Source organism: Anolis sagrei, chromosome 3, assembly GCF_037176765.1.
Source record: "Anolis sagrei isolate rAnoSag1 chromosome 3, rAnoSag1.mat, whole genome shotgun sequence".
NCBI classification, from domain to species: domain Eukaryota; kingdom Metazoa; phylum Chordata; class Lepidosauria; order Squamata; family Dactyloidae; genus Anolis; species Anolis sagrei.
In genome coordinates this window covers 2,020,299-2,044,306 of record NC_090023.1, presented here as the reverse complement: position 1 = coordinate 2,044,306, position 24,008 = coordinate 2,020,299, and the positions used below count along the sequence as shown (strand labels likewise).

The 24,008-nt window shown below is 43.9% G+C and overlaps 1 protein-coding gene across 5 annotated transcripts in view; it reads left to right on the top strand.

The window, feature by feature from the left end:
- STIM1 (stromal interaction molecule 1) overlaps window positions 1–24,008 on the top strand; it is a 142,343-nt gene that overhangs the window by 66,026 nt on the left and 52,309 nt on the right. For all 5 annotated transcript variants that reach the window (XM_067466397.1, XM_067466400.1, XM_067466401.1 and 2 more), the window contains exon 3: window positions 18,907–19,037. In XM_067466397.1, coding sequence (XP_067322498.1) covers window positions 18,907–19,037 — 131 coding nt within the window. The remainder of the gene's footprint in view (window positions 1–18,906; window positions 19,038–24,008) is intronic.

The window sequence follows — 24,008 nt, the reverse complement described above, 5'->3', positions numbered from 1 at the left end:
AAAACACCTGGTGGGGCACAGTTTGAGAAACACTGCATTAATATAGATTGATACCACTTGCAAGGAGCCCCTGGTGACTCAGTGGGTTGAAGCGCTGAGCTGCTGAACTTGCTGACCGAAAGGTCGCAGGTTCGAATCTAGGGAGGAGCGTGAGCTTCTGCTGTTAGCCCCAGCTTCTGCCAACCTAGCAGTTTGAAAACATGCAAATGTTAATAGATCAATAGGTACCTCTTTGGTGGGAAGGTAAAGGCGCTCCATGCAGTCATGTTGGCCACATTACCTTGGAGGTGTCTATGGACAATGCCGGCTTTTCGGCTTAGAAATGGAGATGAGCACCAACACCCAGACTTAATGTCAGGGGAAAACCTTTATCTTTACTACCACTTGCATTGCCATGGCTTGATGCTATGGAATCCTGGGAGTTGCCATTTTACAAGGTCTTTAGCCTTCTCTGACAATAAGTGCTGGTCCCCTCCCCAAACTACAACTCCCAGAATTCCATATCATCATCATTATTTGTTTCCAGCTTTATCTCTCCTAAAATAGATTTACTGTTGACCCATGGCAGTAAAAGTGGGGTCAAACTGCATTGATTTGACAGTGTAGCAAATGCACCCAGAGAGAAGCCTATGGACCTTGCAAAACTACAGCTCCCTGGATTCACTGGCCTTGGGCCATGGCAGTTAAAGTAGCATCAATCTGCATTCATTCCACAGCTTGGATTCCATCCAGAATGTCTTTTTCTCCCAGCAGGATGTTTCTTTTCTTTTCCTTTTTTGCTCTTTTCCCTTTCTGCCACTTTCTGACTCACCGGCTGCGCATGATGTGCTTCCCGGGCTCCTTCCCCTGCTCCTTCCTTACCTTGCTTTTCAAATGGTGATTCGCTCTCCTCCTCCGCTGCTCCTCCTCCTGCTTTTCTCCCAAAGTCCCATCCATCCATCTTTTCTTTTGGAAGCGGCAGGGAATGCAAAGACCTTTCACGAGTCAGAATTAATCAGTTTGCCCCAAACTCAGGCTTACATAAGCCAGGAACAGAATAGCAAAGGAAGAAGAGGGGGGTGAATCAATCGCAAACTTCCCCAGAAGAGCTTGGCAACCTTTTATATGCAGTATCTGTTTCCATGGTTTCTTTGGGTGTCCACATTGGCCTCTCTTGCCACGGGAGGAATGGATCTAAGAGTGGTTGCACCTGGATCCCACACCACTTACTGGCCACTTCACTGAAATCCTGCAAAGTGCTCAGTAAAGGAAACCAAGTACAGCATGGAAACGGCAAAACCAAACACCTCCAGGGTATATACGTGCAGGTATATCTCAAATATATTTGTCTGCACAGCTCTGCGTAAAGCAATGCAAAATGTATTATAGAAAACATGGGATTTCCATTCCAAATGATCAAGAGTCAGCATTAATGCCCTGCTATGAAATACACCCCCATTTCCCTCACCCTCCTTCATGCAGAATAGAAATACCATGTAGTTACCTTGCTTTCAGCAGAGTCCTGCATGCAATTTTATTTGAAAAAAAGACTTTATTTGAGATACAGTGAACACTTGGTGAGCTAAAAACTCAAGCAACTGGCAAAAATAAATAAATAAAAGAAATATTTTAAATAAAAATTAAAAACAGGTAATTAATTTTATTACAAGGTTCTTGTGGGGTTTTTTGGGCTATAGAGCCATGTTCTAGAGGCATTTCTCCTGATGTTTCGCCTGCATCTATGGCAAGCATCCTCAGAGGTAGTGAGGTCTGTTGGAATTAGGACAATGGGTTTATATATCTGTGGAATGGCTGGGGTAGGGCAAGGAGCTCTTCCCTGCTGCAGTTAGGTGTGAATGTTTCAGCTGATCACCTTCATTAGCATTTGAAGGCCTGCCTGAGCCTGGGAAAATCTCTTGCTGGGAGGTGTTAATCTGTGCCTGGTTGTTTCCTCTCTGTTGTTTTGCTGTTGTAATTTTAGAGTTTTTTAATACTGGTAGCCAGGTTTTGTTCATTTTCATGGTCTCTTCCTTTCTGTTGAAATTGTCGACATGCTTGTGGATTTCAATGGCTTCTCTGTGTAGTCTGACATGGTGGTTGTTGGTGTGGTCCAGCATTTCTGTGTTCTCAAATAATATGCTGTGTCCAGGCTGATGAGGAAACACAACATACAAACAATCTACAAACCCACCAAGAAAATCCAACAAATGCTACGTTCAGCAAAGGACAAGAGGGATCCTCTCACCTCTGCAGGAGTCTACCACATACCATGCAGCTGTGGACAAGTCTACATAGGGACCACCAAACGCAGCGCCCAGACACGCATCAAGGAACATGAAAGGCACTGCAGACTACTTCAACCAGAAAAGTCAGCCATAGCAGAGCACCTGATGAACCAGCCTGGACACAGCAGAATCCTTGTAGATGTCATAGAATCATAGAGTTGGAAGAGACCTTATGGGCCATCCAGTCCAACCCCCTGCCAAGAAGCAGGAAAATTGCATTTAAAGCATCCCCAACAGATGATGTTCTCCAAGAGCCTTGTCCTTCTCTGCCAAAGAGTGTTGAGGTGTTACCACATCTCCCAGGATTCCAATGCATTGAACCATGGCAGTTAGTCAAACTGCATTCATTCCACAATGTAGATCCACTCTAAGTCTCTGGAGCAGCAGAAAGCAAACTAGCTCCATCTCCTCCATGGCCTCCCTTCAGATATTTATGCCACCTCTCAGTTTTCTCTTCTCCAAGTCTAATAATCCCAGCTGCCCCTCAAATGGTTTCTTACTGAGGTTTTTTTTTTGCTGCTTTGTGTTTCAATCAGGAGATAAGTAGGATATAAATAAATAAATATATTATTATTATTATTATTATTATTATTATTATTAATTTCCAATTTTATTCTGACAAGGATTCTCAAGTTGTGGTGGAAGTAACCTTTTTGCATTTTGTGGTTTATGATTCTGGAGGATATATTGATAAACCATGCAAAGCTATTGCTGTCAATGTGTGGCTGTCTGAAAGTTTCTGTGCTGCTTCCCCCAGCAGCACAGGACTGATTAGAGTTGTATTGTGAATGTGGAGAGGCCATAAAGTATTCAGCTGAGAACCAGAGGTTTCCTGCAGAGGATTATCTGGAAAGCCAGCAGGCAAACAGAGAAATGTTTCTGCAAGATAAAAAGAAAGTTTTCCAGCGAATAGAATACTTGGCCTGGTCTTTTCAGTTAGAACCTTCCTCTTTTCAACATTTGCAACATTAGTCCAACATTCCTGGGTATTGTACATTTGTTATTGTATGGCATTGTAGGTCTCTAAGTATTATATGAGAAGTAAAATTGTGCCTTGGGACCTGCTACTTGTTTGTGGCTGTTTCAAAGCAGCCAAGGCTGTGCTCTGTTTTTACCATTAAACCCCTGAATTGGAAGGATGCCTTCCTCCTTTAGAGAGTTTGCTGCGTCCTGATCAAATCATGTTATTTGTATTCTTCTGTATTCACATCCATTATAAAATAGAGTTTGGAAGTTCCAGCAAAAGCAAGTTGAGGACCAATTGAGTGAAAGCCCCATTAGGATCTCACATGTTGAATTCATCCTCCCTCTGGAGGAAAGACGATGGAAAGATGTAGAACAGATCAATATATCTTTCTTCCCCATTGTAACCCTTTTAATGGTGTGGAATGGAATATCTCCTGGAGGGCAACCTCAAAAACATGGATTTATGGGCAGACCCTTCACTTGCCACCACTCCTCTTGTCTTTCCAGTGAGAAACCTGCTCTCTTTCCTTGTCTCTTTAAGGGAAGATGGACTGCAGCTGCTGTAAAGCTGTCAGTTGTTTTAAGTTGCCTTTATCCTGACCTTGGTTTGTGATGGAGCAGTTGCTGCAAACCTACTCTGAGCCCTGGATTAACATTTGTGCACAACTAGCCTATTTACCTGGCGGAGTTGCTTAGGTTTGCATTTTCTTTGTGGCTCTCTCTTTCCTTCCTCTGTTTCCCTTGTTCACCTTTTCCCTCTCTCCTTCCTTCCTTTTCTTTCTTCCCTCCTTTTTCTTCCTTCTTTCCTCCCTTCCCTTGGACATGATGGCCCTTCTGATTCTATTGGAATCTACTCCTGCCTGGAAATCTGGTGGAGTCTCCTATGAGGAAGCGGATTTAGGTTACTGGGATCCATAGTTTTGTGGGACACTCAACAAAGGCTTTCAGGGGACAGAGCCTTCCCTCTTTCCCTCCACAGAATACAAAGAACAGCCCATTCTTAATGGAGTTGCTTCTCTCCTCCACCTCTCTCTCTCTCTCTCTCTCTCTCTCTCTCTCTCTCTCTATATATATATATATATATTCCCTGACTCTGTCCCCTATCCGTACTGACCATGTAATGCAGTTTCAAAATGACATTGAAGAAAGTGGTGTTGGTGTGCAGGTGATTCCATAGGAAATCCTGGAACCGGTTTGAGAACCAAATGGCGATGCTACAAAGTGATGAGAGCTTTATTTGTACACTTTCTTGGGAGTTTGTTGTCTGGCCGCTGCAGTTTGAAGCTGACTTAAATCTGCATTCCTTGGGCAGTGGGGCCTAATGGTCTTCAGCCTAACAACAACCAAAAAATATGATTACTCTAATATCATTAACTCAGAGTGAAGCATTTCCGCAAAGTTTGAGTGCAGACAGCCCTCAGTTGATTTAGTATTCTTTGCACATTTGCAATTAAAAGCACCCCCCTGCCCCAAATGATATATTCTGGAGGCTCACAGGTTGGCTCCGATTGGAAGAGCACTGGTGTTTCTGTAGGAAAGCACCTGAGCAAGACGTTCTTTCCAGCTGGGAGGAGGGATGTTTGGCTGACTGCTCTGCTTTGTGGATAAGTCACAGTGCCCTTCTTTTCTAAGGCTCCTCTTTGGAACAATGGCACAGGTGAACCCACCCTGGAGCCCAGGTGTTCTGTTCAGTTGGAGTGCTTGTGGCAAGGAAATGGATCGAGGAGCTCAGCATTTTAGGGTGATGATCACAAGACCCTTTCAGGAAGCCAAGGGGTCATGGTCTGAAGCCTTTTGCAAAAAGGGAGAAGGAGGAGGATTCCTAGCTCAGGGGGAAACCACATGCCTCACCTGCAGAAAATCCCAGGTTCAGGGGAGGAAGCAAGGCCCTAGGTGGCTACTAGTCACCATGGCAGTGTACACACACACACACACAGAGAGAGAGAGAGAGAGAGAGAGAGAGAGAGAGTAGACTTAACCCATGTCCCCCTTGAGCTTTGGAAAATGCTAGATAAATTGAGTTTCCAGTTGCTTTAAAGTTAGTATTAAAAATAGGCCTGATTCATACTATATGATTCTGCATTGATTTGGTGCTAATATTGAAATGCACTAATTAAAGGACAAATAAAAACAAACTTAATGGACACTTAAATTTCCACTGACAATATTTTATTTTAATTGTTATTTAAAGTAAATTTTTTTGGCTTTTTTGCTGGTCGCTTGAGATTTCTGGTTCACTGAGAGTCAGCTAGATAGATAGATAGATAGATAGTATCTCAGTTAACTTTCTGTAGATAGATAAATTAGATAGATAGATAGATAGATAGATAGGTAAAGTAGATAGGTAGAAATACAAGGCAGGTATAGATAAAGATATGTAGATATAGATGCCTATTCTGGTGGGTTTCTTGGAAGCCGGTGGGGGGGGGGACCCCTTGGCCCCCTTATCTTGCTCTAGACCTCCCCATTTGGGCATTGGCTTGACCCAGCTTGGGGGCTGCTTTTTAGTTTAGTCCTTTTCCTTCTCAGGGGTTGGAGAAAAGAAGGCTGGGAGAAGAAGGGGCATGAGAGGAGGAGGTTTAATTGAGGGGATAGGGCCAGGGTTGGTTTTCTGCTACCGCAGAGGCGTACATAAGGGAGCCATGAGTTCCAGTTACAGGAAAAGAGATCCCACCTAAACATGAGAACGTCCTTGCAATTTGCTGGTGGAATGGGAATCTGGTGGAGTGTCCTTCTCTAGAGGTTTCTAAGCATAGGCTGGATGGCCATCTGTAGGGAGGACTTGGATGGTGAGTCTCTGAATGTGGAAGAACCTACACAATCTCTTCGATCCTCTGGGGAGGCCCTCCTCTCGCTCCCTTCCCCATCACGTTTGCTGGTGGAATGGGCTGCTGCCTGGGAATCTGGTGGAGTGTCCTTCTCTAGAAGTTTCTAAGCATAGGCTGGATGGCCATCTGTAGGGAGGACTTGGATTGTGAGTCTCTGAATGTGGAAGAACCTACACAATCTCTTCGATCCTCTGGGGAGGCCCTCCTCTTGCTCCCACCCCCATCACAAGTGCGACTTGGGACGAGAGAGAGAGCCTTCTCCATTGTGGCCCCTCAGCTTTGGAACTTGCTAACCAGAGAGATTAGGCAACCCCCACCATGGCAGCCTTTAAGAAAGGCCTAAAAACCTGGCTTTTCCGGTGTGCCGTTGATGCATAAACACATACCCCATATGATGTTCGTCCTAATACAGACCTGTCCTCTTGATGCACTTGGTCCCTTAGTGAATGTCAAACCCACTGTCCATCCCTTCTGAGCTTTCCCCTCAGACACACACTATTCCATTTACTTATCTCACCCAGGGTTTCAACAATTTTATTCCATGCATTTGGCCCACCCACTCTGTAATCTATCCTACCATTTTTGCTGCATTTGTTTATTGTTTGCATTTTGTTATTGTTTGCATTTTATTTTGATGTTATTATTTGTTTGTTGTATTTTACTTTGTTGTATTGTAACTTTTGGGCTTGGCCTCATGTTAGCCACCCCAAGTCCCCTTTGGGGAGATGGTGGCGAGGTATAAATAAAGATGACTGTGATGATGATGGTCAGGATGTGCAACAGTCATGGGTAAACTTCAACCCTCCAGGTGTTTTGGACTTCAACTCCCATAATTCCTAACAGCCAGTAGGCTCTTAGGGATCGTTGAGTTGAAGTCCAAAACACCTGAAGGGCTGAAGTTTGCCCATGCCTAGTTTAGGTCTTTCTCTTGCAGTGAACACATTTGCCAGAAAGAACTGCTAAAAACAACTCTGGATGCTAGGAATAGTTCAAGTGAGATGTTCTCTGGTCTCTTTGGGTCTCGATCAAGAGAGAAAAGCAGGGTAAATAAATATAATAACTACAATACTAGCAACACCCCCTCCACTCCTCAATGTTGTGGGATGCTGTGTAAAGTTTAGTTTTTTGAGAGCAGTCTCTTTCTTGGCTTCATGTCCAGTGTTAATGAAAGTGGAGTCGCATAGCAAGCGGATGGCTCATTTTGCAGCTCTCCCTTCTGGTCTGTTCAAAGCACCGCTGGGGATTTCTGGCAGCCAAGGATTAAGATGGCCTTTTTTGGTCTTTCGGGAGATAATTTCTGAGGAAAATTAAAAGGCAGCTTGAAATTTGATCCCAGAAACAAAACCTAACAGAGACAAGAGGGTGGACAGGGCCTCAGCGAAAACTCGGAAGAAATGTGAATAATGGGTACAGAATGTGGGTGAAGGCAGGAAAATTACCATGCAGGCTCTTCTTTGTGCCCATAAGCGTGGCTTACTAGGCCACACAATTTAATCTTCCTTCAGACCCTGTGAGCATGCCCTCTGTTTCCTTAAAAATAACTTAGGAGTCCATCTAGACTGGAGAAGGAATGCAGTTTCATTCCTCTTTTAACAGCCACTTCTCTGTAGAGCAGCATTTCTCAACCTGGGGGTCGGGACCCCTGAGGGGGGTCGCGAGGAGATGTCAGAGGGGTCACCAAAGACCACCAGAAGACACAGTATTTTCTGTTGGTCATGAGTTTCCATGTGGGAATTTTGGCCCAATTTTTGGTGGGGTTCAGAATGCTCTTTGATTGTATGTGAACTATAAATCCCAGCAACCACAACTCCCAAATGTCAAGGTCTATTTCGCCCTAAACTCCACCAGTGTTCACATTTGGGCACATTAAGTATTCAAACTTGGTTCAGACCCATCATTGTTTGAGTCCACAGTGCTCTCCGGTTGTAGGTGAACTACAACTCCAAAACTCAAAGTCAATACCCACCAAACCCTTCCAGTATTTTCCCTTGGTCATGGGAGTTCGGTGTGCCAAGTTTGGTTCAATTCCCTCATTGGTGGAGGTCAGAATGCTCTTTGATTGTAGGTTAACTATAAATCTCAGGAACTACAACTCCCAAATGACAAAATCAATTATCCCACCAGTATTCAAATTTGGGCATATTGCGTATTTGTATCAACTACATCCTGCATATCAGATATTTATATGATTATTCATAACAGTAGCAAAATTACAGTTGTGAAGTAGCAACAAAAATAATTTTATGGTTGGGGGTCACCACAACATGAAGAACTGTATTAAGGGGTCACAACATTAGGAAGGTTGAGAAACACTGCTGTAGAGGGATTCCAGCCCCACAAGAACTGTGCGTTCAGAGCCCAGCATGCCTAGCTTCCCAGAAGGTCAGATCAGACACTGAAGGCAAAAGCAGGGGATGTCAGTGGAGAAAGCACTCCAAAGTACAGACATACCCCAGTTGCAAATCCAGAGCATTTTTATTTCATCTGACAGCTATTCAAGAAAGCTGTGCCAGCTCCTGATTGGTTTAGAAACTGTCCAGCTGGGATCTGGGTCCTGAGTGGCTCAGGACTCTGTTGGATGGTATTGCCAGTTGGCTCTTACTTGGTGGTGGAAAATTCAATGAACTCTCATTGGAGCATTTGAAGCATGGATCCATTTCATGGTCCGCCTTCGAAAGAGGCACAGATCCCAAAGGAATGTGGTGTTGCATTAGGTAATGAGTCCTTGATGGGTTTAATGGGCGAGCTTTGGGTAACACATAGAGTTAGTCCAAGGTACACAATGAATACTCGGGGATGATGACCATCTCAAGAGGTGAAGATGACTTGAGACCTGGGTTCCCGATCTTTCCCACAAATAGCTCTCTTCTTCTCAATGGGAGTTGGAAATGGACTTAAGAAATGACTCTGATGTACATCCATTAAGTGATTAGCTCTCTTCTTCTCATTGGGAGTTGGAAATGGACTTAAGAAATGACTCTGATGTACATCCATTAAGTGATATCTCCCCCCCCCCCCCCCCAATCTCCAAGTTCATTGGGAGGGGATTATGGAAATGAAATGGAGAGGGTTTTGGGATGCACCCAGGCAGCATTCCAAGGGCAATTCATAACAAAGATAGAAGTGAGTTCATGTTCTGGGGACCTTCCAAGGAATTTCATAGGAAGGTTACTTATTAAAGCGATAAGAAATGATCATGCAGCTGGGAATTACAGATGATAACACTATGTAACACGGGTTTTATTCCTTGGTTATAAATGTCAGTTCCTAATTGGTTCTATCTTTAAAACATGGAAAAGGTTAATTAAACTGCACAAACTTTTGTGTTTGCGGGAGGGATATCCTGCAGCATATTTTGCACTAGTTTTTCAACAAACATCTCATAGAATCTCAGTTCTTGTGGGTTTTTTCGGGCTATATGGCCATGTTCTAGAGGCATTTCTCCTGACGTTTCGCCTGCATCTATGGCAAGCTTCCTCAGAGGGTGAGGTCTGCTGGAGCTGGGAAAAAAGGAGTTTAAACTTGGATGTTCAAGCAGGCATTTGGCTAATTCGGTGCAATGAATGTGTTGATTACGGATTGGTAATATGGATGATGCAATTGGACCACGATTTTAGTTAGGAGATGTATTGGATTGTGATTTCGTGTAATATTGTGTATTATGTTTTTTATGGTTTTAATTGTATACTGTGCACTGTATATTTGTTGTAAACCGCGTTGAGTTGCCAATTAGGCTGAGAAACGGCGGTATACAAGGACAGTAAATAAATAAAATAAAATAAATTATATATCTGTGGAATGACCAGGGTGAGACAAAAGGCTTTTGTAAGTTGGGCTAGGTGTGAATCTTTTCAACTGACCCCCTTGATTAGCATACAATGGGCTGACTGTGCCTGGAGCAAACTCTTCTTGAAAGGTGATTAGATGTCCCTGCCTGTTTTTCTCTCTGCTGTTTTAATTTTAGAATTTTTTAATACTGGTAGCCAGACTTTGTTCATTTTCATGGTTTCTCATAGAATCTTAACAAATTCAACATAGTCTGTGACAGCCACAAAGTTTCTGGAGTAGAACAACTCATTTCAAAGTAAGCACCTTATTCCCAGCACCATATTCCCAGCCCGGCCTTACAGTTTTACGTGTACACAAGTCCTTGTCCTGCCCAACTAGTCTCAAATCTGCACATACCCACTTTTTGGCTATTGGTTGTTTTGTAGTTCATGTTTTATGATGTTTTATATTTTATTAGCTTTACTGTTTTTAATATAGTTGATTGGTATATGTTTGAATTGTGTTACTCTATAACCTTTGTTTGGGCTTAGTCCCCATGTAAGCTGCCCTGAGTCTCTTTGGAGAGATGGAGGCGAGATATAAGAATAATGTTGTTGTTATTGTTAGTACAGCACAGCTAAATAGGAAATAACACTTTAAAACTAGAAACAGAACATTTTTCAAATTTTGTTACAGAGTGTAATAAGTCTAAAAACTTGGCTGTTCCGGTGTGTCTTCAATGAATGAGCAATAATCCCTGACTTTGACCAAACCCGGCATAAAATACCTTTGGACTCACTTTATTTCACCCTCTAGTGCAATTAAACCCCATTGTTTAGTCCCACTTGGACCTCCTTCTAGATACAGTACATTACTTATCTCACCTAGAGTTTTTAAACATTTCAATCTTTGCAACCAGCCCTGCCCATCATGATCGATTATGGTGATTTTATATTGGATTGTGTGCCTATTTTCTACTGTTTTTAATTATTTTCATTATATTTTATTGATGTATTATTTTATGTTGTATATTTGCTTTGTTGTGATTGTTGGGCTTGGCCTTATGTAAGCCGTCCAGAATCCCCTTGGGAAGATGGTGGCGGGGTATAAATAAAGTTTTATTATGTTGTTGTTGTTATTATTATTATTATTATTATTATTATTCAACGTTGGGGTCCGGTTTCTCAACACCACGTAATGCTTTGGAATCCTGGGAATTGCAGTTCTGCAAGGCCTTCCTCACCAAATAGTGCCGACTACAACTCCCAGGATCCTATAGCCTTGAGCCACAGTACTTCAACGGGTGCCAAGCCGCTTTCATTCTGCAGTGTGGAGGCACCCTTAGCTGACAGCCAAAACAAGGTCTCTCTGGGGCTGGGCTGCTGCTGCTGCTTCATGACTCAGCTGCTCTTCCTCCGGCGGAAGGAGACTGGCATCCCTCCCTCCATGGCAACAAGCGCCTGACTCATACGGACCCTTTTAGCCCCCCTTCCCTCCTGCCATCAGCAGTGCCTGTTGCTTTTGCTCGTTTTATGTTGGTTTCACTCAAAACTGGGGAACCCACTGGCCTCGCATGGGGTCCGACTGGGGATGGATTCCAGTGCCATTTAGGCAAAAGCAGGCATGTTGTTGTAAAGTGGGCACAGGCAAGTTTCGGCTTTGGACTTCAACTCTCAGAATTCCTAACAGCCTGGAGGGCCAATGTCTGCCCATAGCTGTTCTAAAGGGTCATGGTGAGGTTGAAAGAAGAGATCCCATCCAGTCTAACCACCTTCTGCTGCCATTACTGCTCAAGCAGGGAGCTTTGAGATGGTAGAACAGAAGCTCTCCGAAGCTCTAGGTGCTCTTACTGCCTATTACAGGGAAAACCATCTGATCCCTAATCCATCTAAAACACAGACATGCGCCTTTCACCTTAAGAACAGACAAGCATCCCGAGCTCTGAGGATTACCTGGGAAGGAATCCCACTGGAGCATTGCAGCGCACCCAAATACCTGGGAGTCACTTTGGACCGTGCTCTGACCTACAAGAAGCACTGCCTGAACATCAAACAAAAAGTGGGCGCTAGAAACAACATCATACGAAAGTTGACTGGCACAACCTGGGGATCACAACCAGACACAGTGAAGACATCTGCCCTTGCGCTATGCTACTCTGCTGCTGAGTATGCATGCCCAGTGTGGAACACATCTCATCACACTAAAACAGTGGATGTGGCTCTTAATGAGACATGCCGCATTATCACGGGGTGCCTGCGACCCACACCACTGGAGAAATTACACTGCTTAGCCGGTATTGCACCACCTGACATCCGCCGGGAAGTAGCAGCCAATAGTGAAAGGACCAAGGCAGAGACATCTCCAGCTCATCCCCTGTTTGGGTATCAGCCAGCACGTCAACGACTTAAATCAAGACATAGTTTTCTTAGAACTACAGAGACACTCGCTGGAACACCCCAGCAAGCAAGAGTCCAAAAGTGGCAGGCCCAAACCCAGCACCTCAATTCATGGGTGATACCAGATGAGAGACTCCCCCCTGGGCACTCAGAAGACTGGGCGACTTGGAAGGCGCTGAACAGATTGCGCTCTGGCACCACGAGATGCAGAGCCAATCTTAAGAAATGGGGCTACAGGGTGGAATCCTCGGCATGCGAGTGCGGAGAAGAACAAACCACTGACCACCTGCTGCAATGCACCCTGAGCCCTGCCACATGCACGATGGAGGACCTTCTTGCGGCAACCCCAGAGGCACTCCAAGTGGCCAGATACTGGTCAAAGGACATTTAACCAAATACCAAATTTACAAAATCTGTGTGATTTTTTTCTTTCTTTTTTTTTTCTTTTTCTTTTTAATCTCTGTGTTTGTTTTGCTCTGTTGGAATTGTAATACAATGGTTGCTGATGACACGATAAATAAATAAACCTTCTGCTGTGCAAGGATACCTAAACCAAGCCCTTCTGTCTGATGGCCACATGGGTTCTGTTAAAAACTCTCTAGATCAGTGGTTCTCAACCTTCCTAATGCCGTGACCCCTTAATACAGTCCCTCATGTTGTGGTGACCCCCAACCATAATATTGTTTTCATTGCTACTTCATTTTACTACTGTTATAAATCATATGCAGGATTTTTTTCATTCACTGGACCAAACTGGGCACAAATACCCAATACACCCAAATGTGAATGCTAGTAGGTTTGGGGGAGGATTGATTTTGTGATTTGGGAGTTGTAGTTGCTGAGATTTATAGTTCACTTATAATCAAAGAGCATTCTGAACTCCACCAGCGATGGATTTGAACCAAACTTGGCTCCCATGACCAATGGAAAACACTGGAAGGGTTTGATGGGCATTGACCTTGAGTTTGGGAGTTGTAGTTCACTTATATCTAGAGAGCTCTGTGGATTCATGCAATGGTGGATCTGGACCAAACTTGGCATGGATACACAATATGCCCAAATGTGAACACTGGTGGAGTCTGGGGAAAATAGATCTTGACATTTGGGAGTTGTAGTTGCTGGGATTTATAGTTCATTACAATCAAATAACATTCTGAACTCCACCAATGATAGAATTGGCTCAAACTTCCTACACGGAATCCCCATGACCATTGGAAAAAAACGGTGTTTTCTTATGGTCTTTGGCAATCCCTCTGACACCCCCTCGCGACCCCCTCAGGGATCCCGACCCCCAGATTGAGAAACACTGCTCTAGAGGAGACTTCACCGAATGCGCATATGTTCTGTAGTCTACTAGGGTTGGAAGGGACCCCCAAAGGACCCTCCCAAAAGATGGCCATCCATTCTCTGCTTGAAATACTCCAGAGGAAGAAGGAGACTCCATGAGACTCCCATGCAGCAGCAGATTCCACAGCCCTTAATTCTCAGGAAGTTCTTCCTAATGTTTAGGCAGAATCTCTTTTCCTGCCATGAGAATCCATTACTCTGTTGTGTCCTAGTCTCTGGGGCAGCAGAAAACAAGCTTCTTGCCCCCTCTTCAATGTGAAATCCTTTTGCAATATTTAATGTCTCCTTCTATCAGCCTTCTCGTTTCAAAGTTAAACAGATCCAGATTCCAAAGGTGCTCCCCATGGAATTGGGCGAGGAGAATTTGGCTGCAGACCATGATGATCAGCCCCCTTTATCCACCCACATCTTTGTCCCTGTCCTGTACTACAAATTATTATTATTATTATTATTATTATTATTATTATTATTATTATTTGAAGCACAACAAGATGAGTCCACAGCAAACAAAGATCATTCTGCTGGCTGTTGTACAGGCTCACATGTCGGACCCTTCCTAAGTGTCTAGGACTGTGTGATGTATCGGCAAATAATGTGTGTAGATCCCAGTAGTGTGGCCTTTTGCAGCTGGCAGATGGTAATCTTGTCAGTGCCGATAGTGTTTAAGTGCAGGCCAAGGTCTTGAGGCACTGCACCCAGTGTGCTGATCACCACTGGGACCCCCTTGACTGGTTTGTGCCAGAGTCTTTGCAGTTCGATTTTTAAATCCTCGTAGTGTGTCAGCTTTTCCAGTTGTTTCTCTTCAATCCTGTTGTTGCCTGTGATTGCAACATCGACGATCCATACATTGTTTTTTTAACACAATCGTGAGGTCAGGAGTATTGTGCTCCAAAACTCTCAGTCTGAATTGGGATAAATTATTATTATTATTATTATTATTATTATTATTATTATTATTAGAAACACAAGAAGATTAATTTGTTCAATCATAAAAAACACGGAAAAGGTTTTGAAATTGCAAAAACTTTGTCAGAGGGACATCCTCAGCATATTTTGCAAGTTTTTCAATGAATGTCTCATAGGATCTCAACCAATTAAACCTATGTATTGTCGAAGGCTTTCATGGCTGGAATCACTAGGTTCTTGTGGGTTTTTTCGGGCTTATAGGGCCATGTGCTAGAGGCATTTCTCCTGACGTTTCGCCTGCATCTATGGCAAGCATGATGCTGTTTTTGCTGTTGTAATTTTAGAGTTTTTTTTTAATACTGGTAGCCAGTATAATCTGGCTACCAGTATTAAAAAACTCTAAAAAAAACCTCTAAAATTACAACAGCAAAAACAGCAGAGAAGAAACAACCAGGCACAGCTTAACACCTTTCAACAGGAGATTTTCCCAGGCTCAGGCAGGCCTTCAAATGCTAATGAAGGTGGTCAGTTGAAACATTCACACCTAGCTCCAGCAGAGAAGAGCTCTTTTCCCCACCCCAGCCATTCCACAGATATATAAACCCACTGTCCTATTTCCAACAGACCTCACTATCTCTGAGGATGCTTGCCATAGATGCAGGCGAAAGGTCAGGAGAAATGCCTCTAGAACATGGCCCTATACCCCGAAAAAAACCACAAGAACCTAGCAATTAAACCTAGTTTGTGGCAGCCACAAAAACTAAATTTCTGGAGTAGAACAACAACTTTCAAAGTAAGTACTACACAATTAAACAGGAAGTAGTGTTTTCAGGTATTTTAGTTTTTTCAAATTCTGTTACAGGGTGGTGGTATTATTATTATTATTATTATTAGCCTCTTTTTCTCTCCTAAAAGAAACTTAAAGTGGTGAATACTAAGAACCAAACCTCGGGCCATAGTGGGAGAAGGTGACTGTTCAGCCCAACCCTATTCTGTAAGGCACTGCACTTAACGTTAAGTGTTTCCCACTTAAAACGGGATGGACCTAATCTAGTTTTAAACTCTCTGGAATAGATTGAGATGCAGAGATGTCCTTTAAATCCATGTTTGCCTGCAGAAATACATTAGACATGGGTTCCTTGCCCAGCAAAGAAGAGTCTTGCAAGCAGAAAGGTGTTGAGAACGAATAATCATCTGCCCTGGAAGGAGACAAGCCTTCTTTTCTTTTGCTTCTCCAACTCCTGCTGCTCATTTGGCTCCTCTCCATGCTGCCTGGCTTGACAGCCTGTTTGGATTGTCGCTTCCTATGTCTTTCAAGGCAAATCCTGCCAGCTCCATCCCTGACTCACCTGCCTCCGTCTGCCTGCCTCTTCCGCGTCTGATTGCTTTTCATATATCTCCTTTTAAAATGGATGTTCCTCCCTTTCAGCTGATTCTGTAGTTTCAGTTGGAGTTTATGTTTTTAACCATGTTATGTGTTAATTGGTTGATGTATTTTAAGCTGTTGTTCCCTGTTTAGATTCATAGGGAAAGCTATATAAGAAATAATAATAATAATAATAATAATAATAATAATAATAATAATCTTTATTTATACCCTACCACCATCTCGGAGCGGCTTACGTGAGGCCAAGCCCAAATGACAATTACAATAAAGGAAAAACCAAAACACAACTGAAAACGCGAACAATAAACAATACATAACAATATAAAAATTACAACATACACAAGCACAGTAACAATGGATGGACTACATGTAATGATTAAAAGACAAAATGATTAAAGCTAATTAAAAACTCACGCGAGATAAAAGAGAGAAGCAAGTAATTTACGGAGGAGGGATTGTTGTTGCTATCGTTCAGATCAAGCCATCGAGGAGGATTCATTGCTGTGATTTCCCAGAGTCTTTCTCCTTGGCAGGAACTGGCCAGGTGTGCCCTGAATAGGACAGTGCCCTCATTTCCATATGACGGGGAGAGCCGTTGTTGTGTGCCTTCAAGCCATTGCAATCTAATGGCAACCGATAATGGCGTTTCCTCAGAAAGTTTCCCAAGCCCTTCCTCTAAAGCTGAGAGATAGCGAGTGGCCTGCCCAAGGTCAGATTTCTGTGGGTGAAGATTCGAACCCTGGGTTACTGCTCTCTTAGTCCAAAACTGCCTGGAGGTCCTCTTTCTCTTGGGCTTTTGTAAGCCACACCGAGTCCTTCGGGAGATGTTAGCGGGGTATAAATAAAGATGATGATGATGATGATGATGATGATGATGATGAGGAGGAGCGGCTTAGGGAACTGGGCATGTTTAGCCTGAAGAAGAGAAGGCTGAGAGGAGATATGATAGCCATGTATAAATATGTGAGAGGAAGCCACAGGGAGGAGGGAGCAAGCTTGTTTTCTGCTTCCCTGGAGACTAGGACGCAATGGAACAATGGCTTCAAACTACAAGAGAGGAGATTCCATCTGAACATGAGGAAGAACTTCCTGACTGTGAGAGCCGTTCAGCAGTGGAACTCTCTGCCCCGGAGTGTGGTGGAGGCTCCTTCTTTGGAAGCTTTTAAGCAGAGGCTGGATGGCCATTTGTCAGGGGTGATTTGAATGCAATATTCCTGCTTCTTGGCAGAATGGGGTTGGACTGGATGGCCCATGAGGTCTCTTCCAACTCTTTGATTCTATGATTCTATGATTCTATGATAATAATAATAATAATAATATAATTTTATTCAGAGGCTGGGTGGCCATCTGTCAGGAAGGGTTGGATTGTGTCTTCCTGTCTAGCAGAGTGGCAGTTGGACTAGATGGCCTTCGCCGGTCCCATTTCTCTTCAAAGCAGGTTGTAATTGTGTGTTTAGAATTGCATGTTAATGTTGATATGTGTGAGGTTAGGGCGTTTGTTTTAGATTTCGTTTTCTAGCATATCTTAGTGGCTAGTCAGAGAGCTGTATAGTTTTTGTGATCTATATCATGAAACTCTGCTTTTATGTATTGCCTGTGTTCTTGTATCATTTTTCCTTTATTTCTGAATAAGAGTTCTTCAAAGCAGGTTTGCCACTATTGCCTTCCTCTGGTCCCTCAGAGTCCTGGTCCACTATTAGCAAAGCATGCTGGCCCTTGTAGCATACTAAAGCATAGCGTAGCCATTGCCCACTGGTCATGTGCAAAGCATCCCCTCCTCATCTGCCTCTCTGAGGTTCTACATAATTTTCAATGCACTCAATGATGAAGACACTCTTGACCAGTTGAGCTTCTTTGCCATGTTTTGAGTGGGTTTACAAGTCTCTTGAATGACCTTTTAACCAAAGAAGCAGTCAATGATCCTGCACTAAACAGTTTAATGACGAGCCAGATACTGGTAAATAGACGTTGCATTTTTGTTGTGGTCATAAATTACAGTCAGAGTCTCATGGGGCTTCTTTCAGTGCCAAAAACTGTCTTGTGAATCCTTTGAAGGTGAAGGATTTCATGCAGCAAGCCTTGTGACAGATCTTTCTCGGATGTATTTACAACTTTTACTGCTTTTTTGCTGTAAGTTGATCATCTTTTCACTTCTGCAAGTTCAAAATGGGTGAGAATAACTCACATATATTATCTTCTGCTTCAGATCTTGCTTTCAAGTCATTGATAATAAAGCTAAATCCCAAGTAAAGTATGGGAATTCTGAAACCTTGTTCAGGTCCTATAGAAGTATAGGTTTATGGGAAATTGAGGTTCTACTGCTTCAGCAACTATTTTTGCCTCTTGAGTAACACTAAGTGCTGCTCTAAGTCCCTCATAAGTGTGGATATTCCTTTATTTTGTTTGAGTTTTAAATAAAAAAGAGATTGATTTTCTTTTTTTAGCATATCAACACAGGCACGTGTCGTCCATCAGCATAAATAAGAGTATGAATGGGGCTAAATCACAAAGAGGAAACATAAAGTTGGTATAATGAGAGGATAATGTCATGTGCGTAATAAAATAGACCAAAGAAAAATCAGTATTTTATGAAGTTACTTTTTGTCTTTTTTTCCCATCTCATTATTATTATTATTATTATTATTATTATTATTAGCTGTAGCTGTAGTTGTAGTGTTTATACTCTGTTTTTTCTCTGCCAAAAGAGATTCAAAGCTGCTAACAATAAAAACCATAACAATGTCTGAATTAAAACCTAACACATACAAATATGTTTAATCCTATCATTGAAAGTTTAAAAAACAGCAGTTAAAGCCATTAAAACTATGTATTATGCATAACCACTTGGGCCCCTGCTTTTTCCTGTCAGTTATCAAGCTGAGACGCATACCGATGCTTCTCCATTCGAAAGACTGGGTCATGTCTCTTGTGGGTTGATGCCGGTCTGGAGGATGCCGGTCTGGAGGCCTTGTGACTTTTGAATGTTCTTACCTTCCTTCTGAGTGTCCTGTGCTAACGCTTCGTCCTTCTTCCGTTCTGCACAGAGTTCTGCCGGATCGACCAGCCCTTGTGCCACAATGAGGATGAGCAGCTCAGCTTCGAGGCAGTCCGCAACATCCACAAACAGATGGACGATGACGCCAACGGCAATGTTGATGTGGAGGAGAGCGACGAGGTGAGCCCAGGAACACCGGGCACCATAGCAGGGTACAGCATAGCCAGGAATAGATAGATAGATAGATAGATAGATAGATAGATAGATAGATCCTCCACACAGGAGGATGTTCTGGTTAGGTTCCTAAAGAGGTCATAACCTACTTTTATTGTTGCAGGTAGTACAGATAAAAGAATAGACAAAATTTACCGAACTTTGGTAGAAGGGTTCCTAATGATGACTCTCATGTTTGTCTCTGTGTTGGGCATCTTGAGACAGAGAGAGATCTCATGGTGCTCTCTTCCCAAATGAAGAGTAATAAAATACAGCAAGACCTTCTGGGAAAAAGGGAGAAGTGACTTCGTCATAGAGGCAGGAAGGAAAAACACCTTGAAGTCCATAAATCTAAGAAAAAGATGAAAATAAGGCGTCAGGCCTGCCCCACAGGGTTTCCTTGGGCCCCAATGGTTCTCTACTCAAGTGAGGGTGAATGAGATGGTGGCAATGGCAGCACCTGCTTTCCAAAGGCTCCAGGGACTCCGCTCTCCTTCCCCCCTCACCTGCCACACCTGAGTTACGTACATTGTATTGTGAGTGATCTGGTGTCCATCCAAGGCAATGGGTGCTGTATTTCTGTCGTGTCTGTAAATGCCTGGCACATACACTAGCAGTGAATAAGGGTACATTTACATTAGCTCCATCCTATGGTGAGGCCCCAATACTCTTTGACAGAGAAAGCTAAAGGCTTTGCAAAACCGTAACTCCCAGGATCCCATAGTGGTTAAAGTGGGGTCACACTGTGTTCATTTTACAGTGCAGACGCACCCAGAGAGAAGAAAGGCCTCCCTGAAAGAGCTCATTTTTCTTCTCCCCCCAAACCTTTGCAAACCTGCACATCTCCCTTAAAAGAAAGTCACATCACTCCTTCTCCTTTGTGATTTGTGTTCTGAAGTCAATTTTCTAATTTTTTTATAAATGGGCCATATCTAGGCACAAACTGCATCAATTCTACAGTGTGTAGATGCACCCTGTGAGAAGAGCTGAAGAGGGGAATGATAATGAGTGCGTAAAGTGACTCTCTCTGGAATTTGTCATTATCTGATATCTCTTTGATTCCTAGATGGAATTTGAATCGCTGGTGGTCCAAAATGCCAGTTAGTAGCACCTGTTGGAAGAGCGTGAATGAAAAATAATGATTATAATAATGATAGTGCGGTTGACTCTCTTTATCCAGGGATTCTCCCTGCCTTGAAAATATTTGGGGGGGTTGGATATGAGAGACACCATTTTACTCTGCCATTGGGTGCATCTGCACTGTGGAATGAATCCGGTTTGATGCTACTTGTAATTGTCATGGCTCCGTGTCTTTAGCTGTCTCTTTGCTGGTGCTCCGCCAGAGTACAGCTCCAGTGGTTCTGTAGCATTGAGGCATGGTAGTTAAAGTGGGATCAAACTGCATTAATCCTGGAGCACCCTAGATTCTGCCTCTCCTGACCTAGAACTTTTAAGCCTCTGCTTGCTTGGTGACGCTAAAAGAAGATGGAAAATGTTGAGCTGCCCTTAACCCCTGAGGCTTTCTTCTTCCATCCCTCCACCTGCTTCTTCCTCCAGTTTCGGGCAGCAGGAACCCAGCTGCTCCTATTGCCAGGCATGTGTCCCCATCTGCGCTCCCCCCCCTCCCCCCCACCCCCCATCCCCCGGCGGCTTGGAAGTGCAGAGCACACAAAAGCAGTTGTGTCATGTGGGTGTGTCTGTGTGTGTGTGCTGTGTGCATGTGCACAAGGGATGAGCAAAGAGTTCCTGGAGCTGTTGACTCATGCAGCACCTCCTCAAAGTGGTGCATGCTCAAGAAATGTGATGGGAAGCTGGTAATGTGCAGTCATCATCAGAGTCGTAATAGTGGGAAGAGACTCACAGGACCTTCCAGTCCAACCCCCTCATGCTAGGCATTTCATTCGGAGAGATTAAGGAGAGATAGAATAATCATAATACAATTAAAACATTCTTGCCAGATGAGTATCCATCCCCTAATTAAAAACCTCTAGGTAAGGAGACCCCACCGGACTCCTGAACAGCTTTGACCCTCAGGAAGTTCTTCCTAATATTTGGGTGGAATCTCTTTCCTTGCAGCTTGAATCCATGACTCCATTGACTCCAGAGCAGCAGAAAAACAAGCCTGTTCTCTCTTCCTTGTGACCTCCTTTCAAATGTTTAAACATGGACCCCATGCCTCCCCTCAATGTTCTTTTCTCTGAGCTACACATCCCTGACTCCCTCAGCCCCTCCTCAGGGGGATTCATAGTTTCCAGACCTTGGACTGTTTTGCTTGCCCTTCTCCGGACAATTTCCCTCTTGTCCATATCACTCCTGAACTGCTTTGCCTAGAAATGGATCCAGACGCATTCCAGGTGAAGACTTCTGACCCAAGCAGAAAAGAGTGGGACTGTGACTTCCCTCGAGGTGGACTCTAAATTGAGGTGTTCCAGAATCTCGTTAGCTTTTGGAGCTGCTACATCAACAGTGTTGGCGCATGTCCATCTTGTGGTCTCCTAAGACTGCCAGAGGCCTCCCTTTTGTCTGGGACAACCTGTCCTGCTTCCTGCCCATCTGGGGCCCCATCTCTGTCTAGACAGACCTGTTGAGGCCTGCCCTCCCCACCATGTACAAATCCCAGGGATTTCACCCTCATTGCCCTTCTAGGACTTTCCCATCCCACCTTGTATCCCCTGAAGGATAGATTCCCGGGAAAGGCTTTTTGCATTGGAACCTGAGCTTTTCTTTACCAGGAGGCAGGCATTGTAGTTATGTACTATACAAAAACACAACTCCACCTTCAACAGTGTTTCCTTCCCTATTTTTTCTTGTGGGGGTTGAAAAAAAGGAGAGTCTTGGCATGGGTTCCCGCAGAGCACCTCTCTCTCTCTCTCTCTCTCTCTCTCTCTCTCTCAATGTTTTTTTCCCCTCCAGAAAACAACTCCAGCATATCCTGAAAATTATGCTTATTGTGTGCAGCAACAACAGTTTCTGCACTGTCTGCCTTCTGCTTTGGAGGTCTTCCCTCGGTTGCAGCTGAGCTTTCTTCACAATGTTTTTGCAGAGCAAAGTTAGGTAGTGCCTTGAAGAGGCGTCACATGAAACTATAAGATAGATACTCATTTCATACTCGGAGGAAACAAAGACATTATATTCAGCTATTGACTTGTCCCTTGATAGGAAATACCATGCCAGGACTTTAAAGTAAGGCATAAGGTTTGCTGCTTATGTGGTTCTGCACTGAGTGTGTCCACACTGGGACTTCAGCCTTCCCTCCAGGTGTTTTGGACTTTGGCTCCCATAGTTCCTAACAGCCTACTGGCTGCTGGGAATTGTGGGAGTTAAAGTCCAAAACACATAGAGGGAGGGCTGAAGTTTTCCCATGCCTGGTCTTGAGAGTTGCAGCAGAGCAAGGATCGAAACTTGCTCCAAATATCCTTACATTTTGAACCCATTTAACCATGCAGTCTTTCGCTTGTTCGCCCATTTTAAATTCAGTGCCTGTGCTGGTGACTTCTTTATTTGCATTCCCCATCCCTCTTCTTTGCAAAATGTTTGCATTGCAGCTCTTGTGCTCCTAAACACATGTGGTTGCCTCCCTTTCTGGGTAGGCGCTTTCAGCACATTTCAGCAGTGAGTGACTGATTAGAAAGAGCCCCACCGCCTCCTAAGGGGAGGGTTTTCCTAATTAGCAGCCTATTTCTGGTCCTCTTTGGAGGCTGAAGTAGAGGCAAAAGGCCTCCTGAGGGAAGCGAACAGTGCTGGGTTTTTTCTCTCTGTCCTCCATTCTGTTTCCCCAAGGAACCCACAACCCTGAAGGCATGTATCTAGGTCTGGAAGGGAGGCAGGATGCCTTGCAGCAAGCTAGAAGGCCCAGGCCACCAAATCAGACCAAACAAAAGAAGTGTTTCCAGGCAGCGCAAAGAGATCCACAGGGGAGCGAAAAGGGGCCCACCACAGAGACACCCCCATTTGCTTCCCGCAGAGGAGCAATAAAGCAAATAGGGCTGCTGATTCATTAAAAGAAAGCTAAGCTGATTGCTCAATTAAACCTCTCCCGTGAATCGGTTAGTAATTAAATTTGTATCTATTTGCCTGTGAGTTAGAAGGGTTCCCAAAGGGCAGGAAGCCTGAGGAGGAGGAGGAGGAGGTTTGGGTGATGCCTCTGTGTGTCACAGCAGACAGCATTCCCAATGGGATATTTCTCCATCCATGAGAAAGAGGCAAGAATGCCACCTCTACTGAGAAGATGCCCTGAACAGATTGCAGAGCTGAGCCAGGACTAACAAATGAACGTCAGCCGCAGAAAATGTACGGGATTGCACTTACATAGAAATAATGAAATGTACAGGTAAAGGATTTCCTCAAAAACATTCAATGCAAAAGGAATTAGTCTTAGTGGACCACAATCTGAACATGAGCCAAGAGTGTCACACAGCGCCTAAAAAGGCCAATGCAATTCAAGACTACATCCAAAGGAGGACGGTGCTGAGATCAAGGGAAGTCATGGTCCTACTCTATTCTGTTTTGGTCAGATCTCACCTGGAATCATATCCTTTTGTCCATTTAAGTGGCTTAAAGAGCTGAGCATGTTTAGTCTTCAGAAGAGAAGGCTGAGAGGAGACTTGATGAGGGCCATGTAGAAATATGTGAGGGGAAGTCATAGGAAGGAGGGAGCAAGCTTCCTTTCTGCTGCCCTGGAGACTAGGACGCAATGGAACAATGGCTTCAAACTACAAGAAAGGAGATTCCATCTGAACATCAGAAGAACTTCCTGACTGTGACAGCTGTTCAGCGGTGGAACTCCCTGCCCCAGAGTGTGGTGGAGGCTCCTTCTTTGGAGGCTTTTAAACAGAGGCTGGATGGCCATCTTTTGGGGGTGCTTTGAATGCAATTTTTCTGCTTCTTGATGGGAGGTTGGACTGGATGGCCCATGAGATCTCTTCCAACTCAGTGATT